We start from the raw sequence: 27,311 nt of genomic DNA on the forward strand, positions 1-27,311 counted from the left end.
TTGCCAGCCCTTAGTCTTAGCTTTTTTAAGGAAAACAGTAACTCATTTCATGAATATTTATAGCAAAGTCCATATATGCTTGCCACCCAATTTGAGAGTTAATTTCTTTGTTTCAAGTGTAGGAATAATTATCAGTGTAAATTCCTCATTCTAGATGAACAGCTCCTTAAAGACAAGACCATACATCTTGTACATTTTCAAATTTCTGCCTTAAACAGAGCACCTTGCTTATATTAGGATTTCAAATGTTTGTGAAATGATAAATGAATGGAATGAGTGAATGAACTGAAATGAAATTAATGCCCATATTTAAAAATAGAATATTAGCTGATTTCTTGCCGAAGTTGTTAGTTCAAGAGTGAAAAAGAATACTCAAGTATCTGAAATATTTCTCTAAAACTTTATTTCAAAGTTATTCACCTCACCGTTAATAAGGTGTATGATTAATGCTCTGTGCCAGTATTTGCAGGCCTGCCCATTGCCGGCAATGGACTTTGAGAAAACCCATTTCCTGGCACCCAAAGGTTAAATTACTCTTTTCAAAACATACCGATCTCCCCAACACTTGCAAAAGTATTACATGCACCATTTTCCCACCATTCTTTAAATCAGAACTTACATTATTAATCTACATCAGTGAATGTTAAATGAAGTCATTTTAACAAATTATGACTGTACAAATCAAAATAGTACTAGTTAATATTAGACAAGAGTATCTTACAAACACTACTATTACACATTACCTTGCAATCTGAAACATTATATTTCATATTTGTGTATGTTTATTTTAGATAACTGAAACTTCACAGAACTTAACAGCAAATAAAGTTTAAAAAATTTAGTTCTGTACATTAGTTCCAACTATCTCTATTTTACAATCTATAAGGCTCATGTCATAGTTCAGCACCAAAAAGATCTACACAAAACTGTTTAACCAATCTTCTTATCTATCCTGTGTGATAGTTTTTGTTTGTTGTTTTTTTTTTTTTTAAGGTAAAAGTTCTACTTCAGACCTTGAAGTGGAATACTTCTAGTCAGACTAGGTAAAAACTTTCGTACCTTATTTTCATTGAACAGATATCAAAAAAAACAAAAAAAGGAAAAGAGCTGTGTTACACCATGCATTTAGGTTGTCAGCGTCTATGTTGAATTTATAACACTGAAGCATCAGAAATAGCCTAATAATGCCCTGCCCCTATTCTTCCCTTCCATTTTAAATTTTTAAAAAAGTAACCAGAAAAATGTTTCATTTATTCTTTAAAATAAGGTGCAAAGAAGGATTGCAACAACAAACTCCCTCATCCACACCTCCAATAACATCTCACTGTTGTTCAGCATAATCTACCATGAACTGATTCAGGAGCACACCTAGAGCTATATTCACAGCTCCTGAATGTACCATGTTTTCTATACCAGAAGCCTGTTCAATGGCAGTGTTTCTCTGTTCAGAGGTCATTACAATAACTTTTGTCACTGCTGGCCTGGACTTAACACTCCAGATTCCAGAGCCAGTGTTTTATTGTCCCAACTCTTTTCTTCCTCTTTAGGATTTATCAATTTTAGAAAAAGGGCATGTTTGTTTTGCTATTTTCAAAGGGTTTGTGCATATCACATTTTACCACATTATACCCCAATTTTACCACATCGGGGAACGTTGTCACATTCCCCAAGCTAGAAATGTTTTCCAAAAACCACAGGTACTTTCTGTAATCTTGTTGTTCAAAGTACAAAATTCTTACATGTTAAAAAATTTTTTAATTGGAGATTAGTACCTCTGCTTTCTTCTGACAGAAGTACACAATTCATTATACCATGTTTAAAAACCAAACATCATGCATACAAATGGCCAAAGAGGTATGAAGTTTTACAGAGCCCTTAACATCATTCGAGTACATTTGGCATTGGCCAGACCACAACAGGAAGCATGTCAGCAAATTGAGCAAAGAGACTTTCCCGAGTACACGATAGTCATCCAGGCTCCATGTCAGTCACATAAAAATTTATGTAACATGTAATCTTTTAAAATTATCCCCAGATATCCCATTCCTCCAACCGTTCCCATACTCCCCCCCCCATGCCCACCCCCACCCTGAAGTCTTGCACCTCACAGAGTATCTTAATGTTCCCCATTACTAATGACAGCTGCTTCAGGTTCTGCTGCTGTGGCAGGGAGTCTTGGTACTTTCTTGGCAGGGCTTGGAATATGCTAAAATGAAAGGAAAAAGTTGATGGCTCTTATGATTGTTCCCCCACAAGAATCATGGCACCAATTAAAGTTTCTGTAAAGAAACTAATAAAGGACAACTCTGGAGAAGTTTATGCTAAATATATATTCTATATAACTTTTCATGAAGGGAACTCAATATCCATTTTTCACCTTATGTTGAATTTAGTATACAATTATCCATATGGCGGGGAGAGGAAGCCTGCCACAGAGACCCACCACATACAGTATTTTACTTGTTACGTCTTGTATTTGCAACTCAAACAGTGGCGGTTTGACTTGCTACCTAATTTGTATAATAGCAAAAAGCAAGACTATCCATTTACCAAACTTGTAATAAGCAGATAAATAAGCAGTTTCAAGGTTATAAAGTCCTTAGTTTATAACCCAGCTTAAACATTTACTAGCTATAATCCTGGGCAAGTAATGTAACTTCTTGGAGGCTCATCTCTAAAGGGAGGACAGTATCATTTATAAACTTCAAAGAGGTTGTTTTAAGGATTAAATAAGAAAACGTAAGTAAAGTGCCCAGCAGGTAACAGGAATTCAAATCATAGCTATGATTGTTACTTCTTGACAATTTGAGGACAGATTTTGACCATGACCTGGGATGAGATGTGAAAGGATCCTTGTCCCTCTACTCCATCTCTCACAAAGACACACACCACAAATGAACCTTCTCTCTACATCAGTCTTCCTTTAAATCCCGGTATCATTAATAAAACCTAGTATTTACTGTATATTCTTTTTTTTTTTTTTTTTTTTTTTTGAGATGGAATCTTGCTCTGTCGCCAGGCTGGAGTGCAGTGGTATGATCTCAGCTCACTGCAACCTCTGACTCCCTGGTTCAAGCGATTCTCCTGACTCAGCCTCCTGAGTAGCTGGGATTACAGGCACGTGCCACCAAGCCCAGCTAATTTTTGTATTTTTAGTAGAGACAGGGTTTCACCATGTTGAACAGGATGGTCTCGATCTCCTGACCTCGTGATCTGCCTGCCTCAGCCTCCCAAAGTGCTGGGATTACAGGCGTGAGGCACTGCACCCGGCCTTTACTGTATATTCTTAAAATATTAATAATTCAAATGCAAAGCACTTTATACAATTGGAAATAGTACAGCTAGAATCTACTCCCAGAGCCCTTACTATGAATTACTCTTCTTTGCTGACATTTATTTAAGTTGCTAAATCCCAGTTAGGTCTCCTAAACCCTAAGATATGGAGATGGGAACTCTTTTATTTACCTCAGTTGCTATGTTTGAATGCACAAGTCCTACTCCTTCATCCAAAGTGTCATCATTTGGAGTGGGACGCCGAGCGTAAGTTCTTCTGTGCTTCTCATCCACCCTAACTAAGTACCACGTTCCTTCAAAGAGTGAATCTATTGAGCCCTGGGGAATATAGTTGACTAAAGGAAAGGGAGAGAATATCTACAATTAGTTATGATATACAATTCATCTGGTAATAAAACTACAGATAAGTTTCATATATCCCAATAATTTTCACTGACATCAGATTAGTACTGAGTAAAGTCTTGATATCATTATCTTATATATAGCATCCTTAATGATATCAGCCCTCCAAACAGGCTTTTGGGTTAACTTAAAGAACATCCAATATTTTTACCCAAATGATGGGTGTCCTCTCTGAGCTTCATGTTTTCAGCGAAGACATCTGGTGCCACACCAGTTCTTGAATCAAGCCTTGATTTAAGATCACATAAACTTGCTGTTATTTTATCAAGAGCAGACCCTAAAATAGTGAATAATTCAACATTAAAAGATTTTTTTGAAAAATCATGTCCAAAAGAAGCCTAAGTAAAATGTTGCCAAATGAGACAAAACAACTTCATTTTTGTTAAAACTACTGGCTATTGATTAGTTAAAAGATAAGATGATACCTATTTGACAAATCTCCTATGATGTCAGACTAGAAATCTATTATTGAGTATCTGCCACTAGACAAGTTAGGAAACAGGTAGAATTTGAAACTATAAATAACTTGTCTACAATTAATCCATGGTATAATTATTTTATTTTTATTATTTTTTATAGAGATGGGGTCTCACTATGTTGCTCAGGTTGGCCCCGAACATCTGGCCTCAAGGAATCCTCCCACCTCAGCCTCCTGAAGTGTTGGGATTATAGGTGTGGGCCATTGCACCTGGCCCATGGTATAATTTTAAAAAGTAATGTCAAGTTTTCATCAGTTTATCTCTACATTTTTGCTCTTTCCTGCTCAGGGGAAGCACAAAAGTGACCTTAAATATAGCCAAGACCATAAGCCTATAAAAATTAGATAACTTAGTCCTATCCTTTATCCAGGTAAGTAGAATTTTTTTTTTTGGACAGATTTTTAGGGCAGAGAGTAAAAACCTATTGAAAGAAGTAATGAAGACTAAAATATTGTAATGATCTGTGGGACAGATTCAGGTGCTCACTTGAGAAGACTGCTACATCAACTTCCCCAGAGTAGTTCTCATTCTTTTTTTTTTTTTGAGAGAGTCTCGCTCTGTCACCCAGGCTGGAGCACAGTGGTGTGATCTTGGCTCACCACAACCTCCCTCTCCTGGATTCAAGCAATTCTCCTACTTGAGCCCCCCGAGTAGCTAGGACTACAGGCATGCACCACCTCACCTGGCTAATTTTTGCATTTTTAGTAGAGATGGGGTTTCACCATGTTAGCCAGACTGGTCTCGAACTCCTGACCTCACGTGATCTGCCCGCCTCGGCCTCCCAAAGTGCAGGGATTATGGGTGTGAGCCACTATGCCTGGCCTCAGTTCTCAATACATTCTTGTTGAAAGATTCAGCACTTACCCGGTGTAGCATCTTGTGTGACTTTAAGAGAGTACAGAGTGGCAGCCAAACCAGAACCATAAGAAAACACTCCAATTCTCTTCCCTGCTAATTGCTGAGGTGAGTACCTATGTAAGGTGTAACAATAGTTAAGAAGTTTAACTGATCCAAAGCTACAGCGTGTGGGAAGCTACACAAGTAGCAATAAAAATTTAGGCTATCAGTTAAAGTAGAATCTAACTTAAAGTTTTAAGGATCTAACTCAAAGTGTTAATATTACAGTAGGGAATCTAACTTAGTTTTAATATTGCAGCATGTGAGTTTTCATCTTGTGGGGAATGACAGAGCTTGTGAAAGTCATGCCACAAAACAAGTTACTTCATCAACCAGGTATTTATGGTTCAACTGTAGGTCAAGAATTAAAAAATCATGAAAACAGAAGCCGGGAAAGCCAGTATGAAATTAGCAAATACTTCTGGAAGAACTGTAGCCTCAACCCATACATCTTTCAAGTCAATGGACAATAGCAGATTAGAGAGCCTCAAGATAAAATTTTCTGTGATCTACCACCAGCATGCTTGACACCAGATTTGGTCTTAGAAATCTAACATCTCCCAAATAAGGGGAGTTAAGTAGTAGGTGGAATTTATACTTACTGTGCTAGAACAGATGCAAGGGAACCATATACTGAAGATGTGTACATATTTCCATTTTGATTTGATACAAGTAAAGATGCCTTTGTTTTCTGACTGAAGAGTTCAGAGCTAGCCTTCATAAATGCCTTCTCCACATCTCTATCAAAGTAGGTGTCTTCTAATTTAACATCCCTGAAAGATTTATTTTACAGTTTTACAGTGTTCAAAGCCTATGTTTTTATTACACTAAACAGCAGGCCTAATTAGGATTCAAATCTTCAAGTGTATATAATTGTTTTCTCATTTATTAAAAGCCAAGTAGCAGCAATCTAATTGCTATAGAAATCATAACAGTTGTATATATATGGTTCTTTTTCTCAGAAGTTTTCATAATCAAGTTAAGACTGCTTGATTTGAATAGGTTAACAGATGCACTGTAGCTTTATTGTCACGGAATAGAATACTATTCAAGTCCATAATAATGTTTATTTAGTTAGAAAAGTCATGGTATTACAGGAGCCAAGTTTTAAAAGTCAAGTATAATTTTATCAGATAGAGAAAGGACACATAAGAGACACAGGGAGAAACAGAATGAGTTGAACACGCATAGCATGCTAGGGAGCCTAAAGTGAGAAAAAGGCAGGTGGAGTACAAAAGCTGACTTCAGCTGTGGCAGTGTGCAGGATGGAAAAGGGCATGGGGGCAGGGGTGCTGAGAGAGGTAAGGAGTTAAGAGGCTGCTGTAGTGAATACAGGCCCTTGTGCAGTTATTTTATTGTGACAACATGAATGGAGCTGAAAGAAAGAAATCAGAAAATCTGAACAGAAATGTCTAAAGAATTTGTGCATGTTAACTACCACCTCTCTGGACTTAGATTCTTCACTGATTGAGACACACAGATTAGACCGGATGACTTCTAAGATTCTTCTGACTCTCAATTTCTCAGGTCTGTACAAATAACAGCTTAACAGATATTAAAAATGCTCTAATATAGAAGGAAAAAACTCATAATAGCTCCTCTTACCCAAAGGCTTCCAGGCCACTATAGATACTATTTTTATCTCTATTCTGGTCGTTAAGGAAGTCATTCAGCAACATCCGAGCTAGAGATTTCTGAACCAGTTTACAATATGGTGAGTGAAAGATCATGAAGCCAAAATCATTCAAGGTAAAATCTTTATCATTTCCCTCTGAAAGAGAAGTCCAAGGAAACTATGAAATTCATATAAGCCATGAAATTTTAAAGTTTGACTTTAGAATAAAGCTAGGATATTTGTATATGTTTAAACAGCAACCACAAATACACTGTATAATGAAACCTCTCTATACCTTAAAATATACATTTAAAAAGACACTCAAAGATGAAACAATATGTACTATGTCACTAATTTTCAAATTTAAGAGTCATACACATTAGCAGGTTACATAATCAATTTAGTGGGTCAGGATTAGTATTTTTTTTTTAAAATAAAAGAGTTTTTTAAAAAACAAAATGCAGTAGAAAAATAGCAAACTGCATAACTTGCAGCAAGGGTAAGTAATGTCATGACATTTTTGTTTCAGTCTGGCATACACATACAATGTAACATGTACTTCTTACTGTGGGTCCTAATAAAAAGGTTAGAAAACCACTGTTCTGTTAATATATACTGCAAGAATGCTTCTTATCCAGAGCGACTAAATTCACTGATATTTGTCATTGAATATGATTTTTAACCCTTTCTCATAACCTCCAAAAAGCAAAGTTGGACTATAGAAAAAGTATACTTTATGTAATAATGTGTTATGAGAGCATTAACTCAAATACTGTCCTTTCAGTGCCTCAACAAATTTCCAGATTAATGATGACAGTAAAAAAAAAAAATACAAATTCACAGGTCAAGTGCAAAGAGATTAGTTTTGGGGGAAGATCACTTTAGTAATTCATTTTCATTAGTTTTCCCTGAATCACAGCTGTAGTCCAAAACCTTGTTAAAACACCTCTCTCAAAAGATGAACAAAATTCAACTTACCTTCTTTCTCCACTTTGATTCTCTTACAAGGGGTAAACCGACCTAAATATTTTTGCAGAGATACACCTCAGTTCCAAAGTTTACCTCTTCTAGTAAATTACACTTTCCCAGAAACTATGGGAAAATGTTGTTTGGTGAATGAGGATTAATGGTAAAAGGATATTAAATGAAGAATGCCCACAAAGTAGTTACTTACCAAAGATACCTAGTACATTACACTGCTCTCAACTGATACCAAAACCAAGGAAAATGGGTAACATTTACCTTTCTGCCACTGGGCACGGATCTTTTTGCAGTAGACAGAATAGCAGCGGTCTAATGCACTGAGGTAGCACTGTATGGAGAGTTTTCCATCTACTATAGGATATTCAGATAGCATATCAGGCTTGTAAAAATCATAGGCATGTTGCATATGTGTCCCACGAAGCCCTATTAGAACCAAAAAGGAAGATGTCTATATATTTCTGCTTCTTGATGTCTGTATGTTAGTAAGTATACTGCATTATCTAAGGACCTTCCTTAACTATCTGATCAATTCTCACCACTTACAGCAGAGAAATCGCAGGGTGAAGCCAATATAAGTGAAATGATACATAACAGTATCCATGGACAGTCCTAAGACTCCTTTGGTATACAACTTTCCATGCCAGTTTCATAACTCTAACAGAGTTCACAGTTACTCTACTACACTGAAGACAAATTAAACTTGCCAGGGACTATCAGCAAGTTACTATTTAAGTTATCATTTGAACCCTACATTAACCCACTTCTCTGTAAAGTGGGGATGACACCACCTACCTCATAAAACTGCTATAAAGATTAAATACACGCCGGGCATGGTGGCTTACGCCTGTAATCCCAGCACTTTGGGAGGTTGAGGGGGGCGGATCACCTGAGGTCAGGAATTCGATGCCAGCCTGGCTAATGTGGTGAAACCCTGTTACTAAAAATACAAAAAATTAGCCAGGCATGGTGGTGCGTGCCTGTAATCCCAGCTACTCAGGAGGCTGAGGCAGGATAATCACTTGAACCTGGGGGCAGAGGTTGCAGTGAGCCAAGATCGTGCCATTGCACTCCAGCTTGGGCAACAAGAGTGAAACTCGGTCTCAAAAAAAAAAAAAGAAAAAAAACCCGATAAATATGATAACACATATAAAGCTCTTAGCAAGTAGTACCTGCATTTAATGACCATTAAGTAAGCGACAGCTCCTATTTCTATTTTCAAATTTCTCAGCATATTGTGCTAAAAAAAACAAAAATGCTTTCCCAAGCACTTACCTCGTTCAAAAATTAAAGGAGCATTTGGCCCAATTAGCAGAGCTACTGCTCCAACTCCACCTGTAGGTCTAGCATTTCCTGTGGCATATACAGCAATATCTCCTGCAACTACCAGGGCATACCGTCCTGAAAAATATTTTTTATTATTTCACAAGAAGGAATTCAATACTATAACCACACATGGAAACTGAAGTCTGTTATATTTTCCCCAGAATATGCTTTTTCCTTCTTTGATGAAGAAAGAAAATGCTCTAATTTTTTTTAATTCATCTGCCAGGGCTCTGTCACCCATCTGACTAAATTTTGAATAGATCATTTGTCCTACAAGATAAGATAACCAATTCACAATTCGGATAACGACAGACAGGTATAATATCTTTCTTAATATAGCCAAACAAGGATAAATTATAAAAGTTTGCATATTGCATTAATTAAAATGTCATTTGGGTCTATTGAACCTTAGAAAAAATTTGGGGGGACAGCAGGGAATACGCATGTAACATACCATCCCAAGAGCTGGACTCAATCCAGTTAACAGCATTGAAGACAGCAGCTGTGCCTCCATAGCATGCATTAGTTGTGTCAATTCCTTCTATATCTGTATTCCCAGACTCTTCAAACAGCTGCATCAAATTAGTCTTCACAGACTTTGATTTGTCAATGATTGTCTCTGTTCCAACTTCCAGCCGCCCAATGCAATCATAGGAAAGGTTATTTCTCTCCATAAGATTCTGAACCACAGTCATGCAAAGAGAGTTAATATCTTCTCTATCCGTGCAGAAGCCCATCTTGGCCTGGCCCAAGCCAATGGTATACTTTCCAGCAGCTACACCATCATATTTTTCCAACTCTGCTTGATCAACATATTGAGAAGGAAAATAGATCTCAAGGGCAACAATTCCCACATCTTTTGGCCAGCAAGCTTCTGCATTCAAAGGAAGTGATCCAGGCATGGTGAAAGAGCTTTAGAAACGAGAAACAGAAAAAACATTGTTTTAGGTTATAAGTTGCTGGTTTTCAACTCTGAAATTGAGAAACAGATATTAAGAGTTTAGCAATCACCTGAAGTATTAGTTTAGTTTAAGTTTAGTATTTAGGGCACTCAATTGTGTACATGTGAAGTAGCAATTATTATATGAATGGAATATTATCATTTAAAATTATAGTCTTTTAGAAAGGCTTCCATTTTATTCAAAATTGGGCATCTCTAGATTTAAAACATGATTATTAGAGGTAAACAACACTCAAATAAGATTTTCTACACTGTAAAGAACTGTAAGATAAAATACAATGATAATTTAGAAATATGGCTGACAAATCAGAATTACCTGACCACCCGAAAGTTTTAATAAATTAGGCCGGGCGCGGTGGCTCATGCCTGTAATCTCAGCACTTTGGGAGGCCGAGGTGGGTGGATCACGAGGTCAGGAGATCCAGATCATCCTGGCTAACATGGTGAAACTCCGTCTCTACTAAAAATACAAAAAAATTAGCCGGGCGTGGTGGCGGGTGCCTGTAGTCCCAGCTACTCAGGAGGCTGAGGCAGGAGAATGGCGTGAACCCGGGAGGTGGAGCTTGCAGTGAGCAGAGATCACGCTACTGCACTCCAGCCTGGGTGACAGAGCTAGACTCCATCTCAAAAAAAAAAAAGAAAAAGTAAAAATCAATCAATCAATCAATCATGTATTCATCATAGATAAACCAGTCTTCTTTTAAAAAAGGGACTAAGCTTCCTCTCCCTCTCCCTCTCCCCCTCCCCCTCTCCCTTCTTCAGTCTCCCTCTCCTTTCTTCGGTCTCCCTCTGTTGCTGAGGCTGGACTGTACTGCCGTGATCTCAGCTCGCTGCAACCTCCCTGCCTCAGGCTCCTGTGATTCTCCTGCCTCGGCCTGCCGAGTGCCTGGGATTGCAGGCGGGCGCCACCACGCCTGACTGGTTTTTGTGTTTTTGGTGGAGAGGGGGTTTCGCCCTGTTGACCGGCCTGGTCTCCAGCTCCTGGCCTCCAGTGATCTGCCGGCCTCGGCCTCCCGAGGTTTGCAGACGGAGTCTCGCTCAGTCAATGCTCAATGTTGCCCAGGCTGGAGTGCAGTGGCGTGATCTCAGCTCGCTGCAACCTCCACCTCCCAGCCGCCTGCCTTGGCCTCCCAAAGTGCTAAGATTACAGTCTCTGCCCGGCCGCCACCCCATCTAGGAAGTGAGGAGCGTCTCTGCCTGGCCACCCATCGTCTGGGATATGAGGAGCGCCTCTGCCCGGCCGCCATCCCGTATAGGAAGTGAGGAGCGTCTCTGCCTGGCCGCCCATCCTCTGGGATGTGAGGAGTGCCTAGGCCCAGCCACCCCGTCTGGGAAGTGAGGAGCGCCTCTACCTGGCCACCCCATCTGGGAGGTCAGGAGCGCCTCTGCCCGGCCACCACCCCATCTGGGAGGAAGTGAGGAGCGCCTCTGCCCCGCTGCCCTGTCTGGGAAGTGAGGAGCGCCTCTACCTGGCCGCCCCGTCTGAGAAGTGAGGAGCGCCTCTGCCTGGCCGCCATCCAGTCTGGGAGGAAGTGAGGAGCGCCTCTGCCCGGCTGCCCATCGTCTGGGAAGTGAAGAGCGCCTCTACCCGGCCGCCCCGTCTGGGAAGTGAGGAGCGCCTCTGCCCGGCTGCCCCGTCTGGGAGGTGAGGAGCGCCTCTGCCCGGCTGCCACCCCGTCTGGGAGGAAGTGAGGAGCGCCTCTGCCTGGCCACCACCCCGTCTGGGAGGAAGTGAGGAGCGCCTCTGCCCGGCTGCCCTGTCTGGGAGGTGAGGAGCACCTCTGCCTGGCCGCCACCCCGTCTGGGAGGAAGTGAGGAGCGCCTCTGCCCGGATGCCCCGTCTGGGAAGTGAGGAGCGCCTCTACCTGGCCGCCCCGTCTGGGAAGTGAGGAGCGCCTCTGCCCGGCCACCCCATCTGGGAGGTGAGGAGCGCCTCTGCCTGGCCGCCACCCCATCTGGGAGGAAGTGAGGAGCGCCTCTGCCCTGCCACCCCGTCTGGGAAGTGAGGAGCGCCTCTACCCGGCCGCCCCGTCTGGGAAGCGAGGAGCGCCTCTGCCCGGCTGCCCCGTCTGGGAGGTGAGGAGCGCCTCTGCCCGGCTGCCACCCCGTCTGGGAGGAAGTGAGGAGCGCCTCTGCCTGGCCACCACCCCGTCTGGGAGGAAGTGAGGAGCGCCTCTGCCCGGCCGCCACCCCGTCTGGGAGGAAGTGAGGAGCGCCTCTGCCCGGATGCCCCGTCTGGGAAGTGAGGAGCGCCTCTGCCCGGATGCCCAGTCTGGGAAGTGAGGAGCGCCTCTACCTGGCCGCCCCGTCTGGGAAGTGAGGAGCGCCTCTGCCCGGCCACCCCATCTGGGAGGTGAGGAGCGCCTCTGCCTGGCCGCCACCCCATCTGGGAGGAAGTGAGGAGCGCCTCTGCCCTGCCACCCCGTCTGGGAAGTGAGGAGCGCCTCTACCTGGCCGCCCTGTCTGGGAAGTGAGAAGCGCCTCTGCCCGGCTGCCCTGTCTGGGAAGTGAGGAGCGCCTCTGCCCGGCCGCCACCCCGTCTGGGAGGAAGTGAGGAGCGCCTCTGCCCGGCTGCCCCATCTGGGAAGTGAGGAGCGCCTCTACCCAGCCGCCCCGTCTGGGAAGTGTGGAGTGCCTCTGCCCGGCCGCCCCGTCTGGGAGGTGAGGAGCGCCTCTGCCCGGCCGCCCATCGTCTGGGATGTGAGGAGCGCCCCTGCTGGGCCGCCCATCGTCTAGGATGTGAGGAGCGCCTCTGCCCGGCGGCCCTTCGTCTGGGAGGTGAGGAGCGCCTCTGCCCGGCCGCCCTGTCTAGGAAGTGAGTGCCTCTGCCCGGTCGCCCCTTCTGGGAGGTGAGGAGTGTCTCTGCCCGGCCACCCCGTCTGGGAAGTGAGGAGCACCTCTGCCCGGCTGCCCATCGTCTGGGAAGTGAGGAGCGCCTCTGCCCGGCCGCCCCGTCTGGGATGTGAGGAGGGCCTCTGCCCGGCCGCCCCGACTGGGAGGAGAAATTCTTCTGCCTTGGGATGCTGTTGATCTATGGCCTTGCCCCCAGCCCCGAGCTCTCTGAAACATGTGCTGTGTCAACTCAGGGTTAAATGGTTTAAGGGCGGTGCAAGATGTGCTTTGTTAAACAGATGCTTGAAGGCAGCATGCTCATTAAGAGTCATCACCACTCCCTAATCTCAAGTACCCAAGGACACAAACACTGCGGAAGGCCGCAGGGACCTCTGCCTAGGAAAACCAGAGACCTTTGCTCATGTGTTTATCTGCTGACCTTCTCTCCACTATTATTCTATGACCCTGCCACATCCCCCTCTCTGAGAAACACCCAAGAATGATCAATAAATACTTAAAAAAAAAAAAAAAAAAAAAGGGACTAAAAAGTGGTGTCTAGATTTACTTACCAATATTAACAAAAATCGCTAGCTACTCAAGACCATTGTTGGACATTTAACTTACCAGAGCTTCAGCTTCTTTAACAGGTTGTATTAGTCAGGAAAAGAAAAATTACTCTAGATATTTAAAACAGAGGGGAGTTTTAATGCAGGGAAATAGCTACAAACTTGTTGGCTGGGCTGGAAGAACAAAGTGGGAAAGGTGGTTCTCTGATCCCATGAGCCTGCACTCCTGCTGAAGCCACTTGAGCTACAGTACTAGTACCTGTGCTGCTGAGCTGGAACCCAGAGACCCAAAGTCCCACTGTTGCTGCTGCCACTGACAAGAACAAGAGAGGTACCTTCTTCCCACCTTCTAATATTTCTTGAGTACTTCCATCAGCCCTCTAACCAGAACCCAGATGGCATAAGAACCAATGAAATGTAGTTGTGAGGCTTTGAAGAGTGGCACAGCTCCTCAGTTTTAGAGAAAGAATCCTAAAACCTAAAATTCTACAACTCAATTTCCTTTTTAGGTATGACATCATTGGATGGTGCTACTTAGGTGACAGAATTTCATTTACCCAAAGGTCTTGGTTTATTAGTTACCTGGGCCGAACTGATTCATGAACATTCTGTATCACTTGTTTGTCAACCCACCACTAATTTGATACTTAAAAATGAAAGTCAAATCCTGTATTTATGTCATTTGTCCTCTGCCACTCTTCAATTAAAGGTCTTAAGGGGCCAGGTGCAGTGGATCATGCCTATAATCCTAGCACTCTGGGAGGCTGAGGCAGAAGGATCACTTGAGCCCAGGAGTTCAAGACCATCCTAGGCAACATAGCAAGACTTTGTCTCAACAAAAAAAATTTTTTAAAAATGAGCTGAGCATGGTGGTGCATGCCTGCAGTCCCAGCTACTAGGGAGGCTGAGGCAGGAGGATCACTTGAGCTCAGGAGTACAAGGGTGTAGTGAGCTGTGACTGCACCACTGCACTCCAGCCTGGGTGACGGTGAGACCTTGTCTGTAGAGAGAAAAAAGAAAAAAAAAAAAAAAGACTTAAGGGCTACCAGTTGTATCTTCCTTCCAAACAGAAGAATCTTATTTTTTTTTTTATTCATCCAAACAATGCCAACATGTTACATGCTAAACATTAGGGATGTTTAATGGGAGACTTCCTTATCCTCTCTAATATTCACTATTTTATGGGATAATAAGAGAAAAACACATAAACAAGTAACAACATTGACAGCCACATTATATAATGGAGAACTACCTAACTCAGCCTGGTGGTAGGGCAAGGAGTGTTAGGAAAAGCATCCTGGTTATAGGGGCCTGACTTGAGCCCCAGGAATGGGTAGGAGTAAGCAGTAAAGCACTGAAGAAACGGAGGGTAGTAGATTTTCAACAGAGTGGACACCATGAAGAAAGGCAAGCCACAAGGAATTACAAAAAACTTTACTTGTCTATTGGAATGAAACATGAGCTGAGTGGATCAGGTAAATAATAGATTAGGATAACTAGGTAAGGGTTAGGTCATGAAGGTTCTGATAACGCTGATGTTGAGGGGCTTCAAATTTATCATGAAGATAGTAAGAAGCCATCGGAGAGTTCAAAAAAAGGAATAACATGGTGATATTAGTTGTCAGGTCAGTGTTTTTCCAACTCTGGAATCAATTTAGTGGATGGCAAGCACACATTTAAAAAAATGAAACAGAAAAGAATACAAGATATAAGATTGCATGGCACAGGGTAAATGTAAAGATTTTTCTTGAATCAACCTTTTGTTTGAATTATTCATACATATATAAAGTATACATAAGTTGCAATACAAAGTGTATTTTTACTGGGGGCCACAGTCAAAAAAGTTTGACAGCCACTGTTTTATCATCACTAATGCTGTTTTACAGTCACTGGTGCTGTGAATGGATGAGTTAGGAAGCTGACATGGCAGTCCAGATAAGACATGGGTCATGAACTAGAGCATTTACTACATGTGGAGTGAAGAGGAACAGCCTCCAAAAACATGGAAAAACCAAAAGAACTAGCAGAAACTGTAACTGACTAGATGTTAGGGAGAGAATAAAATGTATAGAATGACTTGCAGATTTCCATCCTCAAGTGTTTTATGACTTGACAAGCACACTGTCAGATACACTAAATGAACAGAGATCCTCTCCACTTTGTTCTACTCCACTTCTTCCACACAAACCCTGTTTCCTTTATGCCCTTTTCCCTGGTAAGTGGAGTTCAGCCAAACCAGCGCTCAGAACCACCACTGAGGAAGTGAAGAGATCAGGCTCAGACAAGCTGCTTTCGTTCCTGTCATTTCACCAACATCTCCATACATTTTTCCAGTTTGGTTTTCCTATCTACTTCCTTCCTATATGGGACTTAACACAAAGATTCTTAACTTTCATGTATGCAATTTATACTAGAACACACACAAAGAGAACTACACTAAAGTCAACATCAAGGATAAATGCTAAATACCACCCAATCTTTCCCCATCTTACAACTACTTACCCTACATAACCCTCCCTCTACTCTTTACTCTCAAATTATTATATTCTTTATCCAAAAACATTTAGTGCTTTCTTCAACAACCCACCTCGTGCTTCTTATTGAAATCCTTTATAGCCCTAGATCACATAGGTCACATTTTACCCATGAAACGTTTCTAAATTACGTTTTGCACTTCTTGCCTATCCTTCTACACCATCATACTTCGTCAGTTAAAAGTCACTTTTTTGGGTAACATTTCAGAAATTGGGATTCCTCTTACAATTGCTATCAGACAGAAGCCAATTATGATGTTGTCATTGCTTACACATGGGAAAATAACAAAACTGCTAGCATGACATTTGCAGATGACAGTCAACAGCCTGAAAGAAATTCCCAGAAATGATACTGGAGCACTCATTTCACCCTCTAGGAACCAAATGGACTGGGAAGGAAGTAGAAGGTGGTGAATCCCTAAGCAGGAGTCAAAGTAGGCTGGCTTTGCATAATTGCAAAGCTGAAGGCCAGCACCAAAACCTTCGCATTCTTTTTTGGGCTCTTGAAAGGAATGCTACATCACCAATTCTCTTGGCGGCACAGAGGATGTTTAATGGAAAATTACAGGTATTAACAACTCTGACTCCGAAAACAATTCAGAAGGCAGACTCTAAATATATGAAATTTAGCAATTCCTTGTGTTTTTTCACTTGTGTTTTCCATCTTATTGAATGTGCAAGTGGCATATGACAAAAATCTATGTCTAACTCTAAAAGAGCTCTTTAAAAAATTCTAAGTAATCAAAAAAGCATTGTATTTTAATTTAATTGGCAATGAAGCATCTTAAATTTATTACATCCTAGATTCTTTAGACAGTACGAAATATAGCATTCAGTGCTTCAACTGTGTTACTTCCCAAATATCTGCCTGTATTATGGATTGAATGTCTGGGTTTCCCCACCAAATTCATATGTTGAAGCCTTAACTCTCAATGTGATGGCATTTGGAGATGGGGCCTTTGGAAAATAATCAGGTTTAGATGAGGTCATGAGGATGGGGCCCTTATGATGGGATCAGCGCCCTTATAAGAAGATACCACGAGAGCTTGCTCATGCTGTCATACTCTCTCTATGCCATGTGAGGACATGGGCAATCCAGGAGGACAGCCCTCATGGGGAACCAACCATGCTGGCACCCTGACTTCCAGACTGCAGACCTATGAGATCATAAATGTCTGCTGTTTAAACCACCTACTCTATGGTATTTTGCTGTGGCACCTAAGCAGATTAAATAGTCTGGTCACCTCAACTAAGTCCAAGTTCCTTAAGGTCTCCTCATGTCTTGGACTACTGTATGGCCCGTTTTACCAGACATAGTATATATACCGCTGCTACTCAACTCCACGATGGAAAGAAAAACTCCTAAACACAACAATCTACTTCCGAATTATATCCTCTTAATTCCTAAATTACTGGCCATATTTCTGTATTCAATACAGGAAAAACAAGGTCATCACCAACATTCAGGGACAGGGGCATAAAGAAAGACTAAGGGAGGCTCATTCTTGTTAAGACCTAAAGCTAGGGAGGGTAAAGATAAGGCTTTTACATTCCTACTCCATTCATCTTCAACTCCTTTCCTGTGTCTACAACTCAGATGGAAGACTACTGATTTTCTGGATATGACGCACTTGAAATGTTCTACATCCATCCTCACTCTGAGCTTCAACAAACTCTCCCCATCAATTTTTTGATAAAGTTGGTGCCCACTTTGCTGAAGTTGAAATGAAAATATAAAAGGGCTGTCTAATATGCCACTAGGCATGGATTCTAAGTTTATAGTAAAATAAGATACTGGATAGTCCACAAGAAAGAGCCCTACAACTACTGTTACCAGAAAAAGACTAGTCCATAGGCTTATAAGCTCCTACATATGATCTCTTAAGTCACCAAAGTAGGAGTAACCACCTTCCCAGCCTTTCCCACAAGGCTACCCTTTAGATTCTTTTCAACTCTTCAAACTGCTTTAAACATGCTGAAGACGGTATGGTCTTCCTTGCCTGGCTCAGTGGTTTTTAACACTATTGGAAATAAAGTGAACAGGTAATATATCTTTTTGAAGGCATAAACCAGTTTGCAATATACTTGTACTCACTAATAAATTCACTTTAGTCTTTTAAGAGCATCATGTAGCAACACTGGCAATATATTTAATTATCCTTATAATGCTTGTACAATTCTCTATAAAAAGCTATAATGCAAGGCTTCCATTTCAGAATTAATCTGTATTTGTCACAGTCTGACCAGCTCTGATCAATTCTTTGTATTATAGTACTCCTAAAATAAGGTACAACTCTATGACTCCTAAATGTCCTACATTAAATACATGTTTCATTTGAAAACAAACAAACAAAAAATGTAGGTTAACTAAAATAACCCACATACATCAAATGGAAAGTGAAACACAATTCTGACCTTGATGACAAAAACATTTTTACATTGTCCAAGTCAGTCAATATTACTCATTCTCTGAGGGTTTCTGACAGCCAATGTGTTTTCCATTATGTTCTTGGTAAAAAGCCATCTAATCTGAAATATTTAGCCTTTGGTTCAAATTGAGAAAGAGACTGATTAAGTTGACAGGAAAATTAATACAGAGAAATAATTGCTTTCATGACATTTAGAAGAACAGAAAGTTAATAGTTTCTGGTCTCAAATGTTACTTTTTTTTTTGAGACGGAGTTTCGCTCTTGTTGCCCAGGCTGGAGTGCAATGGCGTGATCTCGGCTCACTGCAACCTCCGCCTCCCAGGTTCAAGCGATTCTACTGCCTCAGCCTCCCAAGTAGCTGGGATTACAGGCGGGTGCCACCACACCCAGCTGATTTTGTATTTTTAATAGAGATGGGGTTTCACCATGTTGGTCAGGCTGGTCTCAAACTCCTGACCTCAAGTGATCCACCCGCCTCCACCTCCCGAAGTGCTGGGATTACAGGCGTGAGCCACCATGCCCGGCAAATGTTACTTTTAACTATCCTATTGAGCATGTGCTCTTACATTGTCCTTTCAAATGCTCTCTGAAATAGGCTAGATGTAGTTAGATATAAATCAGGGAAAAAAAGACTAGCTACAGGTCTGAGGTGCTCACATGATGGTATTCACTCTTTACCCTACCAGAGAATAGAATATTCTGGTTAATTCACTATTTAAGAATAAAGAGGCCGGGTGTGATGGCTCACACCTGTAATCCCAGCACTTTGGGAGGCCGAGGTGGGTGGATCACTTAAGGTCAGGAGTTCAAGACCAGCCTGGCCGAAATGGTGAAACCCCCTCTCTACTAAAAATACAAAAATTAGCTGGTTGTGGTGGCGGGCAAGAGTAATCCCAGCTACTTGGAAGGCTGAGGCAAGAGAATCACTTGAACCTGGGAGACGGAGGTTGCAGTGAGCCAAAATCTGAGCCAAGACCGTACCACTACACTCCAGCCTGGGTCACAGAGTGAGACTTCATCTCAAAAAAAAAAAAAAATTAAAAAAATTAAAAAAATTAAAAAAAAGAGATAAATCACAAAAACTTTCTAAGTAGAATATAATTTTAAAAATCTGATAGTTAAAAAAATTACGTTTTTAATTTTTTACAGATAATGCATTTTATTATTTTCAGAGTACTATATTCACCATAAAATAAGTCTAAAGAGAATAATGAAGACTCTGTATTTATAATAAAATATATACATTTTCTTTTTAAATTCCATCCTTAAAAAAGAAGAGAAAAGGCAACTTTCAGAGAACTTTGTAAACCTTTCAAGTCTTCCAACAAAGTAGTACCAACAGAGGACTAAAGTCTTAAATAAGTCTCATTAAAGTGAGGGCTCACTCCCTCTGGTGGACAAAAGAAACTCCATATCCTATTTCCAGAGTCAGTAAAGCAAGATAAGGAAGACTTGTTAATGTTTTCTGAATGCTTCCTGCCTAGAATACATAAAAGACCTATATAGTTATTCTGAGAATAAATCTGGAAATGAAAGAGAACTGGAAAGGGGAAAAAATGGGGAAGGAAACTAGCTGATGATACTGGTGCAAGGGAAGTCCTAACCTAGCTCCTCAATGGCTGTGTTGGGGAAGGACTTCAGCATCAGTCCCTCCTAATTGAGCTCTGCCTCTGCTCTCTTCTCTGTCACAGGCCAACAGTTCTTTCCAAATTGCATGTCTAACCATTGTCAAGATGCTGCAAGTTGAGCATTCCTAATACAAAAATGCAAAATCTGAAATGCTCCAAAATCTGAAACTCTCTGAGCACCAACATGATGCTCAAAGGAAATGCTCACTGGAACATTTTGGATTTTGGATTTCCAGATTAGCGGTGCTCAAATGGTATGTTTTCTCAAATATTCCAAGATCCAGAAAAATCCAAAATCTTTTAACACTGCTGGTCCCAAGCATTTCAGATAAGGAAAACTCAATTTATATTTCAAACTCTGCCAAGTTTCTCCTCTATTATTTAGGCTTAGCCTCTCTGCATTAAACAAGGAGCTTTTGGAGAGCAGGAACCGTGCTTTGTTCATTTTTGTGTCCCTGGTACCCAGCCCACTGTTCGGCATATGGTATATGCTAATGTTGAATAAATGAAATGGTACTAGACTTCTAATCTAAAATCATTAACACCCATAGGAAATCATAATCTTGAAATACAAAAAAAGCAGAATCGTAAGATAAGCACTCCCTGACAATATGAGAAAGCAATGGCTGCAAATAATTAGATTACCAGTCGAAACACATTTGCAATTACTGTCCATTCTCACATAATTTTTTTTTTTTTTTTGAGACAGAGTCCCACTCTGTCGCCCAGGCTGGAGTGCAGTGGTGCAATCTCAGCTCACTGCAACCTCCCACTCCTGGGTTCAAGCGATTCTCTTGCCTCAGCCTCCTGAGCTGCTTGAATTACAGGCACCTGCCACCAAGCCTGGCTAATTTTTTTGTATTTTTAGTAGAGACCGGGTTTTACCATGTTGGCCAGGCTGGTCTCGAATTCCTGACCTCAGGTGATCCGCCCGCCACAGCCTCCCAAAGTGGTGGGATTACAGATGTGAGCCACTGTGCCTGGCCCATTCTTACATAATTTTAAACATTCATCCACAGCCCAGATACATATCTTTTGAGGCCATAATTTAAAAAGCACTAATGGCAGACAGGCTTACCTCTGATTGTTTCTGATTAAGTAGTTCATGTAGTTACATTTTATCATACGTACTTTTATGAGTGAACACTAATTTTTAAAATTTGTTTCTAGATTTTAAACATTAGTCTAATAAACATAAAATTAGTTTCCTGAAGCAATAAAGCATTAACAAAATTTTAAAGATGAGGTAGAACCCTAAAAGGGGTTTTAAGAACATATGGCACAAACAAATCGTTATTTGCTCTAGGATACCAAGTTTCCTCCTTCCATTAGAGAGGAATACTTTCCTTAAGCAGCATGACAGGATGCCATACCTGTGTGAAGGACAGAGAACTGCAGTCTCCAGGTCTGTCACTGTTTCCTCCTTCGGGCACTAGGAATTTCAAATAAGAACTGCTTTTAAAGTTATAAATCACTACCCAAATTCAAATACTAATGAAGCCAATTCAAAGTGAGTTAAAATAAGCAATTCCTTATCCAATTACGTTATGCAGAATGGAATTTGACATTTGCTTAGAAAAAATCATACTTAAAGCTTATAGAACATTTTCCCCCTTATTTTCATAGCCCTTATAGTGATAGGTTCAGTCCTGGTAATAAATGGATATAAGAAGCCTACTATTGCAGGAAGGAAAAAACAAAAAAACCTCAAGGAAATAAGAAGCCCATGTCACCAAATGAGGCTTTAAACCAAGGTTTTCAAGAATTGGGGGAAAGGAATATAAACAAGTTGTAATAAGTTAGCAAATTTCTAGAGTAAAGAGATCTATGCAGTCAAGAGCCTGCACTGCATGTAACAGATTGTGGCTTTGGCAGCAATTTTGGACCTCAGTTTCCTCATCTATAAAATGAAGCTAATACAGTTGCCCTCCCCAGATCATTGTGAAGGATTGCTGAGATGATAAAATATGTGAAGACACTTTGTAACACAAAGCACCAATACATTGATTATTACCTTAGTTCTTATAGTTCTTATAAGTGTTTTTCAAAGAAAATAAAGGTATTTTTTCTGGCAAGACCTAATCATTTTCAATACTGCCACCTTCACCCTCCCAACCTTTTATAAAGTGATTTTCCCTCTTAACTGCTTATGTTAAAAAATTAAGCATTTAGACAAAGGAGCATTAAACATTATTATGTAAATTAAGTAGGAATAATTTGCGAAGGTGACTGGAACATACTCTTCAGTCCACCTATTTTGAAAGACTGATTGTTACTTGAGATGACAACTTCTATGTTTAACACAGCATACACCATTTCCTCTGCTCTCTATTTAATTACTGGCAAATTTAGCATCTGCCCTTAATGAATTCACTGGTGACTACATTCAGATGTTATTAATATTTAATAAAGCTTTACTTTTTTACATAATTACATAATTTAAGAGCTCTTCACAGCTGTAGCGCCTTTTACTTCATTAACTAAGTTTACTACCCACCTACGCCTCCCCCGCCCCATGAAAAGAAATAGATCTTGAGTTTTGTAGGCAAAGAATACTACAATATTCCAAAAATGTCTCTAATTACAGTATTAGACATACTTTGACAAAATAACCTATCTTTTGTTCTTTATTATCTCAAATTATGCCTTTGTCTTCTGCAAATTAAGCAGACCCACAGAGACCAGTTCTTGAAAAACATGATTCCTTCTCCATGTTAAGACTACTTAAATAATAATATTTCTTCTTGATGTTCATGTATGTATATGCATTGACACTACTTGTATCAAGGAAATTTTCCTTGAACTGCTTATATTCTGCCTTTCCTTGCACTGCCTATATTCCCTCAATTTTTTTTTTTTTTTTTTTTGAGACAGGGTCTCCCTCTGTCACCCAGACTGGAATGCAGTGGCATTCCAGTCACTGCTCACTGTAACCTCGACCTCCCAGGCTCAAGCGATCCTCCTGTGTCAGCTCCCCAAGTAGCTGGGACTACAGGCGCATGCCACAATACACAGCTGATTTTTGTATTTTTTGTAGAGATGGGGTTTTGCCATGTTTCCCAGGCTGTTCTCCAACTCCTGGGCTAAACCAATCCACCCACTTTGGCCTCCTAAATTGCTGGGATTATAGGCGTGAGCCACCTGGCCTGGGCCCCTCTTTCTATTTTGATTACTTAAATTGGAAAGGGAGGTTAGGTGGGAGAGACACAGAGAACAAAGAAGAAACAAACCGAAGATTCAGAAAGGATTGCTGTGCTACTTAAGGATTTCTCTATTCTGGCTAAACCAGTATTGCCAAAGTCTCAAGCAGATCACAAACTTATTTCTAACAGGTCTTTTCAGAGTAAGTGACAGAGGGAATCAACATGGGTCGAGAAGCAGTTAATGAATGGCAAGTAGCCAGGCAGGTTACCACAAAGAAGGTTTGCAGATTCATGGGATGAAATACAGGCACTTTGAGTCTGGCAAAGACTAAAACACAAGAATGATAAGACTGCCTAGGGCCAACCAGATTTATGCAATGGTAGTTTCTTCTGGAGTGTACTCAGTGGTCTGAATACTTCCTTCTGGCTCCCTCCTTAGCCTTGATTCAAACAAGTGGTTGGAGAAGTTCATAGCCTACACATTTTGGTATGTAAACTATAAAATATAAACAGTTACCTGTTGATATTTCTCATTGTTACAGGAGATAAATCTGGGAAATAAAGAACAAGTTGGCAACCTTTCCTCCTTAGGAGCAAGCAAGTAAAAACTAATGTTAAGAAAGACTTGCTCAAACCTGTACACACTGGTATAGTTCTCCAAGTAAAAAGCATGGACATCCCTGCCTCCTCCCAGAGTTACTGGTCTGCCTATCAGAGATTCTACTCATCTTCAAGGCCCTGTTCTAAGTCACCTCTTCCCGGAAGGTTTCCTCGATAAATCACACAGAATATAAGTTTTCTAATCAGGGACCTGCACTTCTATAGAGGTAGGTCATTCATACCCAAGTCTACATAGCTTACTCTCTATGGAAAACTAGTTATGGGCAGTCTTCTTATCCATACAGGATTCCTACACTTCTATTGGGAGAGGGGCTATATATTTTGATTTTTTGAAATCCCTTTGAGACCTTGAAGTAAAGAGTACTCAAATGACACATTTTTCAGTGGCTGAATTTGGAGTTACAACTACTAGAGGACAAATCTTTTAGATTTAATACTTGTAGCAGCCCTCAGTAGTAAGTGCTTTCTGCTATCACTTTTTAATTTTTTTTTTAAATTTATTACTGCTCCTTGCAGAGCAGGGCTACTCTATATGTAGTGTGTCCAGAGTAGCCTGCTATCACTTTTGAGATGAGCTGCAGCACCATAATGTCTAGTTTAAAGAAATTGGCTCTCTACTGCTACTGTTCAAGGCAAATGGTAGGTTTCAATTGTTCCCACATTCCAAGGTGAAAAATCTAAGAAGCCCATATGGAATCAGAAAACATTTGTTGGTCTTACAATCATTCCCATATGCACCCCCACACAACTACAAACTCTGCAAAGATGAAGACAACACGTCAAGCTTTCAAAGATTAGCCTCTCCGCTACTGGTGTAACTACACTCAGTTGACAGACATTAAGTGAACATCAACACACGCCATGCATTAGGATGAAGAGATTAAGAATCTAGTTCTAGCCAGGCATGGTGGCTCATGCCTGTAATCTCAGCACTTTGGGAGGCCAAGGCGGACGGATCATTTGAGGTCAGGAGTTCAAGACCAGTCTGACCAACATGGTGACACCCCATCTCTCCTAAAAATACAAAAAAATTAGCTGGGTGTGGTGGCACATGCCGGTAGTCCCAGCTACTAGGGAGGCTGAGGCAGGAGAATCACTTGAACCCGGGAGGCGGAAGTTGCAGTGAGCCGAGATCATGCCGCTGCACTCCAGCTTGGGCGACAGAGCAAGATTCTGTCTCATAAAACAAACAAAAAAAATCTAGTCCTATCATTAGGACAGGTTAATATGTATCTCAGCTTTTAAATCTATACTACCTTCTTGAAAAACATAAAAATATCACACATCCTTCTATGATATTTGGTGCCACAGTAACCCAGCATAAAATTATAAGGCTATATTCCTTTCTAAATGAAACTAATTGGAGATTCTCATATGTAGCAAAACAAACTTCTCCAGCTACACCTCATATCCAATTCCACTGGATTATGGAAGATCCAACCAGGTTTTAAATGATTCTAGGGGACACAGGAAACTGATGTTACAACAATATCTGGGGTTTTTGCATTTATTTCTTCTAAGAAAAGCTATCTAAAATCTAAGTCAAAATCTCAAAATCAATTCACAGTTAAAAGAAACAAGATGTAAAGGCAATCTGGAGGGATATTTAGGATGAAAAACAAAATTAAAACAAGGCCCAAATAATGTGGCCTACGGCTCCAAACATAAAATATCCCTTTACACTCCCTCCCCACAGCATAAGTCAGACCTTCTGAGTGCTGGGGTTACTGATGATTATACTAGAATTGAGCTGAACTAAACTAGAACTGAATAAAGGGCAAACTTACAAACTTATGTGAGAAATATCTACAAAGGTAGACACAAAGAAAGCCTTTCTCTCTTCCCATAAGGTATGCTATCCCTGCCCCCTTCTTCACACAAAAATAACTGCAATTTTAAAATAAAGTTTAAAGAACACAAGCTACTTAGGTGTCTCAAGTGCAAAGAACTACTGACACGGATAATGTTAAGGACTTTCAACTGCCTCCCATCTAATAGTATCTGTGCAATAAAGTCCAAAAACCATCTCAGAAGGAAAAATCTGTTAGCTCTAGGAGCACTTCCATTTGTCCTAATTTTGTTGTTTATCTTATCATTGTTTTTCATATTCATGCCTGAAACAGAGCAAATGTTAGTTACCAGCAGCCAGAACACATCATCCTACTGCAGCAGGTGGGCAAGAGCATCCTCGAAAAGGTGGGGAGCTGCAGCAGAGGTGAGCAGTGAAAGCAGCTACTGATGCCTTAAGGCTAAGGCCATAGGGACAAGCATGACAAACAGGCACAACCTCACATTATCTGTTCCCCAAATCCTTCCTCCAGAGCGGATCAGAATAATCGTTTCTCTACTACTGGTCAAGGCCAGACGTGCGTTTTCAAAGACTCCATATACTTGCTTTGAAATATCCTTAGCTTAATCCAAAACCTATTTGTGTGAGGACTCTGTGAGTGCCTGCCCATTACACTGTATCACCTAAAGCTGGTCCCGCAGGTATTAGCAGGAGAGAGATGTGGGATTTCAGAACACCAAGGAAGCCTATTTTTTAAAACGTAGACAAAAAAAAATATGGAGGCAGCAAGGCGGGAGGCAGTGATCTATGCGATTTGAAGCAAGTACAGACTGAGCCCCATTACTTAACCAGGTCTAAATCACGGTTGTGAACGCTTTCTTGCACCTGAGCTGAGGAAGAAAAGTAATGCCACCCACTTCCCTTCTTTCCATCAACTGCTATATGTGGCAGCAGGACACACCCCCTGCGAACCTACCAGCCTCCGTCTAAAGAAGATCTTACCCAACCTTTGGCGTCCACCCTTAACCAAGGCTCTGGAAACGCCTTGGTAGCCCAACTCTCTTCTCTCTCCCTCCTGACACCCCCTACTCCCCCCTAGGCGGTCATAGCTGCCTTTCTGGCACCTCCAACTCCTATGTCGTTAGAACACCTAGACCTCAACGCCCTCTCGCGTTCTCCCCTCCGCGACTCGCCTGTGTTCTCGGCTCTTCTCAGATCCGCTATGGTCGGCCTCAGGTCCCTCACGAGGGAGCCCCCGCCCGGCCCCGCTCACGGTGCCCCATCCTCCCGGGCAAGGTCCACGCCTACGTCCTGACCCAGAGCCCCAGCTCCTTCGGGCCTAGTCAAGGACACCGCCTCTGTCTGGCCCACACCCCGCCCGCGGTACCTCCGCAGCCCAGCTCTACTCCCCCGTGCGGGACACTCACCAAGCGTGACCGAGCGGCAGCAGAGGAAACAGAGTGAGCCACGAAAGGACAGTCCGCGGCGCCTCCCCTTCGCCACCAGCTTTATAGCCGCCAACCCACCCGACTCCGGCACTGCCGAGAGTCGCTGGGAGGCGGGACGGTGGCTCCAGCAGCCAATCGCGGCCGGTAGAGTTGCCTGGCGGCGCCCGCCCCCCAATCCGGCTTCTACCAATCAAAAGGAAACTAGAGGCGGTGACTCGCTAGGATTTTCTCTCGTGGCTGGAAGGGCGGGGAGAAGGGGCGGGGACAAAGTCTCAGGGCCGAGGAAGTGGTGTGAGAGACTGACGTGGGGTGGCACGAGAGCCCACTTGCCAATGACGGAGCTGCGAGATACGGCGAGAGCCAACG

General features: G+C 41.8%; 1 protein-coding gene across 3 annotated transcripts; it reads right to left on the minus strand.

Moving 5' to 3' along the window:
* Nucleotides 1–386: 386 nt before the first annotated feature.
* On the minus strand, nucleotides 387–27,075 carry HMGCS1 (3-hydroxy-3-methylglutaryl-CoA synthase 1). 3 transcript variants are annotated; one of them, XM_054488461.2, is made up of 11 exons: nucleotides 26,925–27,055; nucleotides 21,318–21,376; nucleotides 9,449–9,906; nucleotides 8,944–9,069; nucleotides 7,930–8,094; nucleotides 6,678–6,843; nucleotides 5,675–5,845; nucleotides 5,040–5,146; nucleotides 3,848–3,973; nucleotides 3,466–3,629; nucleotides 387–2,206 (listed from the first exon to the last, which is right to left on the minus strand). In XM_054488461.2, the coding sequence occupies exons 3-11, from the start codon at nucleotides 9,894–9,896 to the stop codon at nucleotides 2,117–2,119; spliced, it is 1,563 nt and encodes a 520-aa protein (XP_054344436.1). In that variant the 5' UTR covers nucleotides 9,897–9,906; nucleotides 21,318–21,376; nucleotides 26,925–27,055; the 3' UTR covers nucleotides 387–2,116. The 3 variants fall into 3 exon arrangements, with proteins under 3 accessions (XP_054344436.1, XP_063520859.1, XP_054344437.1); XM_063664789.1 differs by having other exon boundaries at nucleotides 21,318–21,396; nucleotides 26,925–26,983; XM_054488462.2 differs by lacking the exon at nucleotides 21,318–21,376 and having other exon boundaries at nucleotides 26,925–27,075.
* Between the last annotated feature and the right edge of the window lie 236 nt (nucleotides 27,076–27,311).

This window comes from Pongo pygmaeus, chromosome 4 (genome assembly GCF_028885625.2).
Source record: "Pongo pygmaeus isolate AG05252 chromosome 4, NHGRI_mPonPyg2-v2.0_pri, whole genome shotgun sequence".
Taxonomy (NCBI): domain Eukaryota; kingdom Metazoa; phylum Chordata; class Mammalia; order Primates; family Hominidae; genus Pongo; species Pongo pygmaeus.